Source organism: Plecotus auritus (assembly GCF_963455305.1).
Source record: "Plecotus auritus genome assembly, chromosome: 6".
In the NCBI taxonomy this organism is placed as follows: Eukaryota; Metazoa; Chordata; class Mammalia; order Chiroptera; family Vespertilionidae; genus Plecotus; species Plecotus auritus.
Genome location: NC_137773.1, coordinates 134247144 through 134261250, shown reverse-complemented (window position 1 = coordinate 134261250; position 14107 = coordinate 134247144). Strand labels below are relative to the sequence as shown.

The 14107-nt window shown below is 46.1% G+C and overlaps 1 protein-coding gene across 4 annotated transcripts in view; it reads left to right on the top strand.

Moving 5' to 3' along the window:
- Positions 1-14107, top strand: part of CACNA2D3 (calcium voltage-gated channel auxiliary subunit alpha2delta 3) — an 860181-nt gene that overhangs the window by 766206 nt on the left and 79868 nt on the right. For all 4 annotated transcript variants that reach the window (XR_013960934.1, XM_080675067.1, XM_080675065.1 and 1 more), the window contains one exon: positions 12232-12307. Coding sequence is in view for 3 of the 4 variants with exons in the window: in XM_080675067.1 (XP_080531193.1) it covers positions 12232-12307 (76 nt within the window). In the remaining variant the exon portion in view is untranslated. The remainder of the gene's footprint in view (positions 1-12231; positions 12308-14107) is intronic.

The window sequence follows — 14107 nt, the reverse complement described above, 5'->3', positions numbered from 1 at the left end:
GCATCATGAGCAGTGCCTGGATAGCACTAAGTTTTTTCTTTGATCTGCTCATGCCCAGTCCTAAACAAATGAGTTCCATATACAAGAACCCTACAAACCATCTTTTTCAGAAAGAGTGCTCAAAGAGAAGAGCACCCTTTCCCTTTACCAACCTGCCATCTGTGACCTCCTCTGGCCCCTATGTGCTGCCTCTCCCTGATGCTTGCCCGTGTGGCAGTGGACTCTTTCCTGGAATGTTTGGCCACTTGCCTGGTGACCTGGTGGCCATTCTGTCTAGCAGTGCCATTGGCGGGGGAGGGCACCCACTTCTGTGTCTGCAGGACCGTGTAGAAGGAAGGGAAGCCCACTGACTTGTATGAGCAAATGATCAACTTGAGGAAGTGTGTGCAAACAATCTAGGAGACAGAATGGTCACTCTTGGTCATTTAGCTGAGTCTCTGACATGACTCTGGCTGCCCCCAGCTGGCATATGACATAGCATCCAAGGGCCAAATAATATGCCAGGCGCTTCAGCAGTGTGACAATAATGACCACCACGGTGACCTTCCCTGAGCACCTTCCACACACCAGGCCTGGGTGGCACCTGAGAGATCTTACCACTTGCAGTCCTTTCCAATAACCCTGTGGGACCAGTCTAGATAGGACCGGCTGCACAATCAAAGGGACACAATGCAAAATGACCACGTGGGGCCCTTTGTTCCTAAAGTGTTAAGAATTTCAAGACAGTGACAGCAGAGCATTGAACCAAGCACAGGGCCCTTCTAAGTGAGGGTTCTATGCAGTGACACAGGCCAGTGTGCCCATTTAGCCAGCCCTGGGTATAAATATACCCATTTTATAGATGGAAATAATGAGGTTTGGACAGGTTAAGAACTGGTCCAAGTCTCTGTTTATCAGAGCTGGATTCAAACATTCTGTGGTCTGAGCACAGAGAGAATTTTCTAGCTTCCGTCCTTGTCCTGGAACTACGTAAAATTAGCACCTGTAGCTTCCTTGAGTTCCTCTGGGAAGTGGAGGATGGTCTAGCACAGTGGTTGGCAAACCGCGGCTCGCGAGCCACATGCGGCTTGCAAGCCATGGTTTGCGGCTCTGTTGACTAATGAGTTTGCCGACCACTGGACTAGACTAAAAGTTACCGTGTAGTTGGAAGCTGTGAGGATTAGGCATTTGTGGCATATTGTGTGCAAAGAGGTAAAGGGTAGTATATGACAGTGGTCGGCAAACTCATTAGTCAACAGAGCAGCAAACCGCGGCTCGCGAGCCGCATGTGGCTCATGAGCCGCGGTTTGCCGACCACTGGCCTAGGAGAATGCTGTTTCAGCAGTGTCTTATCTGGGCAAGCAGGGCTCTCAGGATGGGGGGCCCGCTGAGTGATATGATCCCCCAGATTTCTTCTAGATGAAGCTGACAAACCATTGACCCAAGCCATGTTCCCAGGCTTCACGCATTTTCTCATAAGATACCATATGCCTGGTCAGCTTTTTGTATTTCAAACAGAGAGCTTCAAATACTCCTTCCTCCTTATCACAGAAAGTAAGTGAACTCCCTGAGAGGTGACTCATTTAGGGCTTTTCATTTTAGCTGTTTTGTTTTTTCACACATGTTCATGTCTAGCGAGTGCCTTACGTTTATGTTTCTCAGAATCCACACTCTGTGGTTCCCTTCATGTCATTGGCAGTGACATCTCCCCTCTGACAACTGCTGAGAGAAAATCTAGTTATCACGCTTCAAAATATTATTATTGTAATTCATTTACCCCTCCTCGTTTCCTTGCTCCGAGTGATGCAAATTCAATGTGAGATATGCAGGAAAAGTGGGGAAATGGACAGAGCCAGTCGCAGGAGAGTATCCAAGGCTCCTGACCGGGCCTTGGTGATACCTGGACTTGAAATAAGACTCGGGTTGAGCACCAGAATCACCACCATGTGGCCTAGAACAGACTCCTCAGTCTCTTTGAGCCTCTGGTTTTTTTGTCACCAACATATGGACCTGGGGGTGGGTGGTTTTGTCAACCAAAACAAGACCTGAAAATGCCGTGCAAATTAGAAAGCTTTGCAAACAGGAGGTAAGATCAGCTCCTGGGTAAGAGTTCCCAAAATCTGAGAACTTCTTTTTTTCTCTTTATTTTAGTCACTAATGACCCCCCAAAGGTGGTTACTGCACAACAGTTTCCTCCACAGCACAGCATTCAGGGTGGGCGTATGGCCCTGGCCTCTGCCAAGCTCTTCTAGAAGGTTTTCAAACACACCTATGCCGGGCTGCACCCAGGAAATTCATGTTCAGTTCAGGGGATAAAGCCCAGGTGTCGATGCTTTTTAAAAGCACCCACGTGATTCCCATGTGCAGGCATGGTCAAGAAATACTAAGTTGAAGATACCTGGTTATTAGATGCTGGCCAGTTCAGTGCTGCCTGAATTTGGGCAACTTTAACTCACTACATTTCAGTGTTCTCTGTAGCAACATGGAACTGAAATGTAATAATGCATGCATTTAACAAACATTCTTATGGTTTCTGCCAAGGGGTCTTCCCTTGTTCTTTGTGTATCTAATTGAGCTTGAGGAAGGAAAGGCCAATTGGGCACACCTGGTCTTTGGCTTGAGGAGAAACGAACTGCTTGCTAATACTTTGTTTTTGCCTTGGGATCTACTGGTGGTTCCTATCTCTCTCTCGGCTGTGTCTTTCTATTTTGTTTTATGTCCTTGGTGCATCATGCCTAGGCTTTCACCCTCATGAGACATTCATACGTTCCCTGTGGGTCTGGGGAATGTCCTTCTCACCTTGCCCTCCACACTTTCATTAATGGAGTTGGCTTGTATAGAATTCCCTGGGGTGGCTCCTTCTGCTATTTCCATTGCCTTTCTAGAAAGGTGACCCATCAGGTAGAATTCAAAGTTTGGACCATGTCTACCCTGTCTCTATATGATGGAGCTGCCCCGGCTCAGTGACAGATGGTGACTTGGGAGCTTTCCCTGTCCTTGGTAATTACATTACAATTCAGCAAATGCCCTGGCCTTGGAGTCTAGAGAGTGTTAAAAGAAAAGTCTGTTATGTTTGGATGTCTGCTTTCCTTTAATGCCGACTGCCCTGCTGATGTCTAATACTCAACAACTCATGTAATGAATGTAATGGCTTTTTGGCTTCCTGTTGACCTGACCGTGGCCACAGAAGTATGCTCTGTCAAAGGTGGTGTCGAAGGGACAAGAAGACAGATTGGCTTGGACAACTATTTTTCTGGGCCAAGCCTTCTGGAGTGCAGAGACTCTGAGATTTCCATGCACCGCTCTTTAACATCCTAACGCTGCTGCTTGAGGATGCCCGATTACAGCAAAACAATAGCTGCCCTCATCTTCCTCATAATGACAGCATGTCTGATGCATTGAATACTATCTACAGGCAAAGCAGTATTCCAGCATTTCCAAGCATTGCCTCAATTAATCCCATAACAACTCCATGAAATAGCTGCTACCATTATATCCACTTGACAAAAGAGGAACTGGTAGAGGCTCCAAGCATTTTAGTAACTTGTCCAAGTTCACGTACAGCAGTGAGGGAGGGAGATGGAGTTTGAACTCGTGTCTCTTGGATTCCAGATTCTAGACCATGGTTGGTTCATCACTACTTATCCTTTCCATCATTGGAGCAGACTAAGTATCTTCTGCAGAGATAGTTATTCACATTCAGGCTTGTTTGGCTTCAAGAGATAGTGAAAGAAAGTTTCTCAACAAAACGTGGAGTCCAATGGATCAATTAGTAGCTGGTTCTACTAGAAATGATAGGAAATTACAAAATACCAAGGAGTTAAAAAACATAGGAGTCTTTTTCTCTTTTATCTGAAGACTAGTGGCCTGGTGCACGGATTTGTGTACATTGAAAGGAAATTAATTAGAATATTTTAATATCACTATTCTCCCTTTCTCTATAATAGAAGTGTCAACCAAATTCATGATCGATAATGACAGGTGGAAACACACATGCGATTAGCACCAGTGAGAGCTTTATATGTATAATGCATGCACGAGTCAACTTAGCCTTTTATAGATATAGAATAAACTTGCTTACTTAGACCTGCTTTCTAATTTAGCTAAACTTTTTCCAGCCCAGTAAAGCACCCCAACTTCTCTTAGAGGTAATTGTCAGCAGCACAGCAGTAAATATCAACATGAAGCAGATTATTATTGTAGATCACACAGGGAGAACAAAGGGTAAAATATTTAACTGAAGCAGTGTTTGACTATATTCTGCGAAGTGAGAAAACCTGAAGTCATTTTCAAGGCCATTTCTTACTTCTTTTCAGTCGAGTCAAGTTTCTAAGCTTTCTAAATCTGTTTTCTGGCTAATGAAAAGAAAATAGGATTCCCACCGAGTCTCCTATCTACCTACTCCAGGACTTCTGTGAGGGCCAAATGAGATGAGGCATGGGAAAACGCTACACAGACATTTGGTTACAGTGTAAAATGTTTCCACCTGGCTATAAAGCAAGTCATGTTCCTGGGCTGAAGAAACTCCAAGGAGGCTAGTCGCTAGGGAGAGGAAGCCAGGCGTTGCTATGTGATGTGATTACCCATGGACACTTAGCATATTAGCCTTTTATATAGATAGATAGATAGATAGATAGATAGATAGATAGATAGTCTGAAAATACTAATTTGGGGGCCTCATGTAGTCATCATGGATGTATGATTACATCTTTTTTCTCTACTTTCCTCCAAGTTGGCTTTTCATTTCAAGATTACTTCATGGTCCAAGATAGCTGCTGAGAACCAGCCATCACATCTGCACTCTAGGTTGGCAGAAGGAGGATTTAGGGAGGTCCAAAAGGCCAAGTAAAATTTGTTATTAAAATCGATTTTAATAAATATATTTTGTTTATTAATTAAAGGTGTATTTATTAAAATATTTACTCCCATACAATATATCTGCTTGATCTCATGGCCTCACCTAGCTACACAGGAACCTGGAACATGTGCATATCAAAAAGTCAGAGTTCAGCTTGACAGAGAAATGAATGGATATTGACAAACTATGATCATCTCTGCCATAGTCAGCCTGCCCCAATTTGCTCCAGACCACACAAGTCCTTTACATATTGCATCTGGCCTCGTGTGATATCCACTCTGAAAAGCTTCCAGAGTTGAGGCTGTGTTCACAACTTCTAGTTTCCCCCACACCCCACATGCCCAGCATAGTCCTGAACACAAATGGTCATAGCCACCATCTAGCTCTTCTGTCCATGATGCTCGATCCCAGACAATGAAAGCAGAATCATTCAATAATGCCTATTGGGTTTCACTCATAATATTAATGGCAACACCAACACTCCTAGGTACTGAGATACTGAGCCTCAGGTATGAGCAATACACTGTGCTAAGTGCAGTGCAGGCATTACTGTGGTGTAGTTGCTGTGAAATGTAGACATGGCTTCATGAACTTGGAAGAGCCCAAGGAAGCTCCCCCAGCACCCAAGTTTATAGCCTCAAATGGGCTTTGCATTAACTCATTCCCCAAGCAGACTTCAGCTGTTTCTTTCTATTTCTTAAACAAAGAAGCAAAAGAAATTTAATCTTTTCTTTGTGGGATTAATCATGATTCCATTTTCCCCTCTCTTTCACAAGCAAAGCTAATTGTCATGGAAGAGGCAGGTGAATGGGCAAATGAGCTGCTGGCTGGGTGCACCTCCAGGGCCCCCATGCATGTTGTCCTTTGACCCAGGGTTCTGGAGGCTTCGTGGGCTCTCCAGGGCCATGTTACTTCAGAGGACACTCTGGTCTTGGCTCTGGGGGACTCACATTTGTTTATCAAATCACTGCTGCCCTCAAGGGTGATTAGAAATTCTGTTCACCCTTGAGGTCTGCAGGTGGCACCTATCTAGTTGGTGAGTGAAGCATGTACCTGTATTAGTCTGCTAGGGCTGCCATAACAAAATATTGGGTGGCCTATTTATTTTCTCACAGTTCCAGAGGCTGGAAGTCCAATATTAATTTGTCAACAGGTCTGGTTTCCCCTGAGGCCTCTGTCCGGGACAAGATGGTCTTTATATCGAAATGTCCTCTTCTTAGAAGGATTCCAGTCAAATCAGAGTAGAATCTACCCTAAAGGCCTCCTTTTAATGTAATCACATCTATTAAGACCTTGTCTCCAAATGCAGCCTCATTCTCAGGTAGTGGGGGTTAGAACTTCAACTTATACTTTCTGAGGGACACAGTTCAGCTCATAACACACCCCTAACTATGTCCAGACTGGTACCTGGCCCTGGGAGGAGTTGCCGGTTTGTATGAGTTCCAGTTCCTGCCTGTAAGAAGAGAAAAAACAAACCCAGGAGAAATAATTAGCAAGTGGGTGCATCCCATTCTAAAAGTTACAGCTGTCAACCCTGGCTGTACAATATCAAAACTCTTTGGGAAATTTAAAAAACAAACGAACAAACAAACAAAAAATTGATACCAGGTCCCTAACCCTGACCAATGAAATCTTGGGGGAAGGCTGATGCCTGGGCATCAGCATGTATATACTTTTTTTTTTTTTAATACCTTTCCAGGTGATTCTAAAGGGCAGGCAGGGTTGAGAGTTGCTATTGTAAACAAATGGCAACCAGTAGGTTTACAAGTGGCCTTGGAAATGGGGAGTAAGTGTACATCCCATTTTCTAGACACTTCAGCTGAGACCTGTTCACATGAGACTTTTAGGTTATCCTGTGAGGATCCTTGCTTGAGAAGCAGTTTAAATGCACAGCTTTAAAGAACAAGAGACCTACAGCGAAATCCCAGCCGCCCCACTTAGCAGTGCTGTAATAACCTTGGAGCAGTGACCTCACCTCCTGAGCCTCGCGTCCTCGCCTATGAAACATAACCATGCCCCTGACATCAGAGCGAATGCAGAAAGTAATTGCTCATATCTTAGTGTTGCTGCTTTTATTCCCTGAGTGAGTCGCTGACGTGATCAGTATCTGCAACTATTTTTTTTTAATATTATCAGCACCTGCCGATGAAAAACACGTGGTGCTGATAGACCCTCTGCTTAATCTGTAGAACAAGTGAGGTTTTTCTCAGGGCCCCCCTCTCAGGGGTTCTGCACTGGACCCTGAGTGACCCCAGCACCCTGTGCGTGGGCACCTGGCCATGCAGCCACGTGACACTAATTCGCTGCTAATGACAGGTGCTCACACCAGATTTGTTTTAGTGATTTCCAGTCTCAGCGTTCACGGCAGCGGGGCCGGCTGTGCACACTCAGCACCTCTGCTGTCAGCCGTGCTCTGCTGGTCCTCAAGGACAGGGCGAGCTCTGAGGACGTGGTGACTGCTGCCAGAAGGGGAGCAGGGAGAGCACCTGTTTGGCCCTCGAATCACAAGACTGGGCTTCCCAGTCCCCTGGCTTTCAGAGAGGTCAAGAGCAAGAAGGCTTCCGTGGCCCCAGCCCCTTCGTTAACAACGCCCTGTTCCTGCTCCATGCCCACCACTGGTAAGTCGAAAGCAGCCCCAGAGAACACATTTCACAGCTCAACAAAGAATACGTAGTTTCACATGCTACCCTAGTGAGTCACTTTGCTTCTCATAACTTTAGATTCCGAATGGCTTAAATTCGCCCCACGGCGGTTCTCTATGTCAAATGCCTCCCTGTCCTGCTTTTAGGGCTGTATTTGCAAACATTAAGCTAATTCCAGATTGGTGTTTAGGTAACCAGTTAGCCAAAGTAAGCTAACTCCCTGAGTCATTACAGGTAAAGTACCTGGCCTCCTGGGCACATAGTAGGTGTTTCATAAATGCCAGTTCCCACAGTTACTATCAAGCCTACAGTAGCTCAGCTCATGCCTTTGGAACTCAACCTTCTAATTCTTAGAAGAAATATTTTTCTTGGTCGTGGTGTTTGTCTAGTTGGAAAAGAGCAGAATCAGCAAAGGAGTTTAAAACAAGTCCTAAGGCCGTGGACCGTCATCTGAGACTCACCTGGTTCCGGAGCACTGGGTGCCCAGGCTGTTTGCCTGGCTTCTTCACAGCCCATATCTGCCTTCCGTCAAAGTTTCAAAGCAACCCGGCTGGGGAGCCCAGCAATGCTGGTGATAAGGTCTGGGGCTGCAGGCTAAGGCTGCAGGGGCTGCCGGTGAGGTCATGGGGATTCAGGCATGTTATCTGTCTGAGGATAAACTCCCCCTGCTGAGGGCAGCAAAGCAGCACCAAGCTTGGGCTGGGCCCAATGCTCCAGGCTTATTTTAGAGCCAAATGAAAGCAGGCAATTATCATGTTCTTTAACTATAATCAGCCGAACAGGATACAGGTAGCCACAAAATGGAGTTATTTAAAACAGTAACAAAATCACTTCAAAAAGGGTAATAATCTGGAAGTCTCTCTTTCTGTAACATCTAGTTAAAGCTGGCTAAGTGTGGAGAAGGCAGGGGAGGCTGGTTTTGTGACCTCCTCGATGGCCACAGGGTCTGGGATCCGGAGAGCTGCCTGGAGAAATGAAAGGCGGGAACCCTGGCCGGGAGGCTGCCCCAGAGCAATTGCTCTTGGCCCTGACATGTAAACTACGGCCTTTGAAAGTGATCCCTGGAGAACCCTGAGCTTCCTGCCATCTGGCTGTCAGGGCGGTTGCCATGGCAAGGGCTCTCACCGGCAGGCCAGCTGGTCTGGCCTGGCCCAGTGACCCTACCACAGCCCCTCAGCTGGGCTTTGAAAGTTGACTCTGGACATTGATAAGGAGACCTTATCTTGGGCAGCACTTCCTGTGACATTCCAAAGAGACTCTGGGATGGGGCACAGGACCGAATTCCAAGCATTTCCTGGAACCTGTCAGAACCTGCTGCTGAGCAGAGCAAGATGGGTACACTTGGCCCCCATCTGATCCTGGCCCTGCCACAGGTGAGGTATGTGCTAGGCTGGCTGAGGTTTGGCTTGCACCTCTGAGAAATGGGCTCGTTAGGAATCTATCTTGCAGGGTTTAGAAGAGTACCTCGCTCGTGGTTGCTCAAAAGAGGCTCAAAAGATACTGGCTGTTGTTCTCCTAGCCCTCAACTAAGAAGCCCAGGAGCAGAAGTTCCTGTGTCACCTCTTAATGACCCCACACAGCTTCTTGGGGTGCCTGGCACTGCAGTGACGTGTGAATTTTACGCTGTCATGTGTGCCAATGAGCTAAGACAGTGGTCGGCAAACTCATTAGTCAACAGAGCGGCAAACCGTGGCTCGCGAGCCACATGTAGCCGCAGTTTGCCGACCACTGAGCTAAGAAAATGAGGACTGTCCATCCTCCCACCAACTGGAAAAAGTCTGAGTCAATTCCCATCGCATTAAACACCAGCCTCCATAATTAATAATGGCAGTGAACACCATACACGTACATGACAGCAGCCCTGCCTTCTGCCAGGCGATTCCTCTGCATCACGTGTAACCTCAGTGAATCATCGCGAGCACCCTGAAGGCAGCCGTGATTCTCAGCCTTTACAGATGAGGAAATTGAGGCACCAAAAAGCTATAAAAATCACACACACACAAAACATTGTGATAAGTAGATGAGTTAGGATTCAAACGCTGGTGTCACTGACTTCAAAGCTGGCATTTTAACAATTAGGCCACACTGCTGTCACTTGGGACTTTGGAAATTAAAAGTTGTTTGCTCCATCTAAAACGAGTTTTAAGAGTCCAAATGCTAACAAAGAAAAATAAAAGGCCTTCTGTCACAAGGATCATCACAGTCCCAGGTCACCACATTTCAGTATACTTCCTCATGCCTGAGCATTTAAATCCTGGAATATCTCCACGAGTCATTTCATAAAAGAAAATGAAGCCCCAGAAGAGGGTAAGCAACCTGCTCAAGATCCCACCCTGGAAAAATGGCAGAAGCAACCTCTAAAACCAAGGCCCAGGCCCTCGCACGCTCCACTCAACCTCTGCTGCCTCTCACCCCAGCTCCGGCCCAAGTCTCCGTCTTACAGACAGAGTTGGGCCAAGGAGAAGGATGAAGCCAGTGGTAATTCTTGTGAAATCCTGTAGGAATCCCATGGGCGAGTCTGCTGACTGTGGCACGGTAGGCCAGGCAGGGACCAATTAGAGTAGTCCACTGTGGTCTACAGTCAATTCTGTGGCTGGGTTACCCTCAGGGCTGCTGGTGATGGCTGTGAGAAGTTTGTCTGGGGACTTCCCCAAGCCAGAGACTAGGCTGGTGGCTCGCTGCCAGCACAGCACTGACTATGCTCCACGTAAAGCATTGCATTATTTTGGAAGGGGATTCCTGTGGGCCACATTCCTTGCAGTCATGTAGAGGTTCATGTAGCATTGTGGTGCTAATGTGTCATCAGGCAGCTGCTGCGTAACCCACGCTGGACTTCAAGTGTCGCTCCTGAGAGGTGCCCAGCATGGGGGAGGGGACCTGCGGGGAGGATGGGCTGCATGTCTCCTTGGGGAGAGGGTAATTTGCTCCATCTAATAGCAGTTAACTTGCTACTAGGAACTGTCATTATCCTATACTTTGTAGAATTGTTGGTGGGAAATTAAAATATCTGAGACAATTATAAAGTAGAACTTCTGAGTACAGGTCATAATTGGGACAAAAGCTATACTTTTATCATCAACGGAGAAAAAAAAATGTCCATTTTCTTATGTCATAAACAGCACTGATTTCAAAAGTAAGAATATCCTCACTGTTATGGTGCTGGTAGGGGGTGGGAATTACAACCAATGAGCCAGATGGTTCCCAACATATTGTCAAAGTGCTGGGCTGGTGTTGGTCCAGGCATGTCTCCTAGTGATTGAGAGCAACAGAGAATCCCAATGTTCCTTAATCCAAGCTGGCCCTTCCCAGCTCCACTCCACTTGGCGACATGGCCAAAGGGGATTCCGTCCGGGGCTCAGAATGCAGTTCAGAGCAGCCTATTTCCTGGGGGGTATCCTGGTTTACACACAGCATCTTTGACAAACCAGAATGACTATCCCATCAGTATGGGGGTTCTCCTATCCCCTCACCACCCTAATACCTTTATTCCCTGTGTTCTTCAATTTCCAAGTGTCACAGACCAAAATGAGTTTGTCCACCCAGCTCTAGGAGGGGCAAACACTAAACACTGAGAATTGCAGTGGAGAAATATGGGCGGTTTTATTATGAATGGTGCCACCCAAGAAAACAGAAGCACAAACTCCAGGGTTCGGAGTGGGTTTTTAATGGTATGAGGGCAAGTTTCAATTGGAGGACCTTGAAGCTTGGCCACTTCTAGTGAGGGGCATCAGTAGGGGACGTTCCTAGACAATGGACCCTCTGCTTCTGAAAGAGTTCTGGTGTGCAAGTTGTGGTTATGTCCTGGCCCTTTGGTTTTTTGGGAGTTGGGGGCTGGGGTAGAGGGGGTGGGGCTTTGGTTCCAGTGCAGCTGGAGGCCAATGTTCTCTCCTCTATGCTTGCTTCGGCTGCATGATGTGCTTTTTTTGGTCTGTTTTCTCTGAAAAGCAACTCAGCATCTCATTAAATAGGAGAGGAGCATCTTGAGCTGGTTCTGTGGTTATACAAGAGCAACACACCTGTGTCTCCAGTCTTAGAAGTTGCCACGTTTCTGGTGTGAGGGCTGAAAAATAAAATGTTCTTCCACCTGCTAAGTTCTTCTAGCTGGGCTAATAATCCAATGAACAGAAGAAGATTCACAGGAGAAATGTCCAAAGTTTATTCTACACATGGACATTCGGAGGTCTATAAGAATGTGACCCGAAGCGCATTGGACAGTTGAGGTTTATGTGCCATTCTTGACAGTGAAGAAGGGGGCAGGGGTCTGTGAATTCCAAGGGGAGGTGGGTAATGGACAGGAAGAGGGGAAAGGGAGGACACAGGGCAAACAAATTCCTGCTAGGCAACCCAGAAACAAGGGGACAGAGGTCTCCCCTGCAGAATGGCTGTTGCCCGGATCCTTCCCGTCTTTGTTACTCAATGCACACAGGCTAAGGCGAGAATGCTGATGCCCTTCCTGAAGCCAGCCTTTCCATCTGAATTCCCTTGGGCAGGAAAAAGGAAGGTCAAAGGTTCTTTCTGAGTCTTTTGTTCCTTAAGAAACAGCTTAAAATCAATATCCCCAAAAGCACATGGTGGGGTGGCAAAACTCGGGTCCCCTTCGCTGGCCTGTCGTCCTTGCTAGGCCTGCACTGATTGGTGTTCGTCACTGCTACCCTGATGTAGTGTGAGTGACAGTTCACCTTGCCGAGCACAGCATCACGTGGTTCCTGTGTTTTCCCACTTCCTGAAGTTCCTTTCCATTCTCTCCTGCAGAATTACCCTCTATGACTACCAGGCCATGTGCAGGGCCAACAAGGAGAGCAGCGACGCCGCCCGGGGCCTCCTGGATGTAAGTACAGCCAGTCACCCAGCAAGCATCTGCACCCGGCTGCCTCCCTCCGAGCATACCTTTTCCGTTGGGGTAATCAAGCCATCTTTTCCAAACCAGCAATATTTGAAAGTATTTGCTGGTTTTCCTGGTTGAGCAAAGTCACTTCTTTTTAAAGCCAAATTCAGTGATTATACGAATGACAAACACATCTAAAGGCTTTGATGGATGACTGCAGCAGCCCCCTTTTGATGGGTAGGAAAGGGAAGAAGTTTGGAGGATTTTCTTATTATGATATAAAAGAGAATTTGGTTTGGTTCAATGGAAATCTTTCTTTTGGTTTGTAATAGAGCTATTAGCCTACGAACAAATTCACTTTTTGTCCCTTTTAATCCTCACCAGAAGACATTTTTTTCCATTGATTTTTAGAAAGAGTAGAAGGGAGGGAGAGAGAGAGAAAAAAACATCAATGTGGGAGAGACACATAGATCAGTTGCCTTCCACAGGCACCCCAACTTGGGGGTGGGGGTGGGGGGGTGAGGATCGAACCCAGGTAAGTGCCCTTGACTGGGAATCGAACTGTAGACTAATACTCTGACCACTGAGCCACTGTAGCCAGGGCCAAATTCACATTTTGAAAATAGATCCTCACCCCTAATCATGCTGCCACTGACCTTCACCATCATTTCCCTGGTGCTGTTTCCATGGCTAATGTTGAGGATCAATCACCATAGCTATTGTAGCGTTAGAAAATGGCTTTCTGACTGTCGGAAATTAACCGCTATAATTTACTCCCAGTTGTTGTTTTTTTTCATTTTTTTTTTAATCCTCACCAGAGAATATGTTTTTATTGACTTTAGAGAGAGAGGAAGAGGGAAGGGGGAGAGAGAGAGAGAGAGAGAGAGAAACATCAGTGTGAGAGAGGAACATCGATCAGTTGCTTCCCATATACACTCCCACCAGAGATCAAACTCTAAACCCAGGCATGTGTTCTGACCAGGAATCGAACCTGTGACCTTTTGGTGCACAGGACGACACTCCAACCAACCGAGCCACCCAGGCCAGGGCTACTCCCAGTTTTAAAATATAATTTATAATGTGCAAGCAATGTAAGTTTGGCCACCAATAACTTGAAAACACACATACAAAAAAACCCCAACACCCAGATATAGATACTTCAATATAGTCTAGCATATGTATATAAACATAACCCTTGTATGTTATTATTTTGTAAATTCCAGAAATTAACCTAAAATTTTGTTTGAAGCACAAAATTTAAGAGTCATTTTGGTTTTAAAATATAAATACACGCCTTCTCATTTGCAGATGTACAATCTTGCCAGGGGATTATTTAAAAACTAAATATTTAACATGGTTCTCAAACACTGAGGGCACAGGAAATGATTCGAAGCTAGAAAGTTTTCAAGAGGCCACTAGGAACTAAGCTTTGGACATTTTGAAAACACTGCTTTTCAGTGAGAATCAACCTTTCTTTCCAAACTCAACTTTCCTAACCTTGGCATGACTATTTCCAGACTTAGAAAGTTCCCAAGATATGTTTTCATCATTAGGCTTAAAAGCTCAATGGCTTTACCCTTCTGAATGATAATGTGCATTTTAATGTTTTAATCCCGTATTTACATAATCCATCCCTTTCCCCCTACATTGAACCAGTGTCTGGCAGGAAATGCTTGAGTGTTCCTCCCCCTGGCCTCAGGGTGAGCTGCCCCTGTGCCTGCCCCTCCCCTCCTCCAAAGCCTCCTTAATCCTTTTCTTCCTTCTCTCCTCCTGGGCCAAACTACCAAGTACCACTGAAAGGTC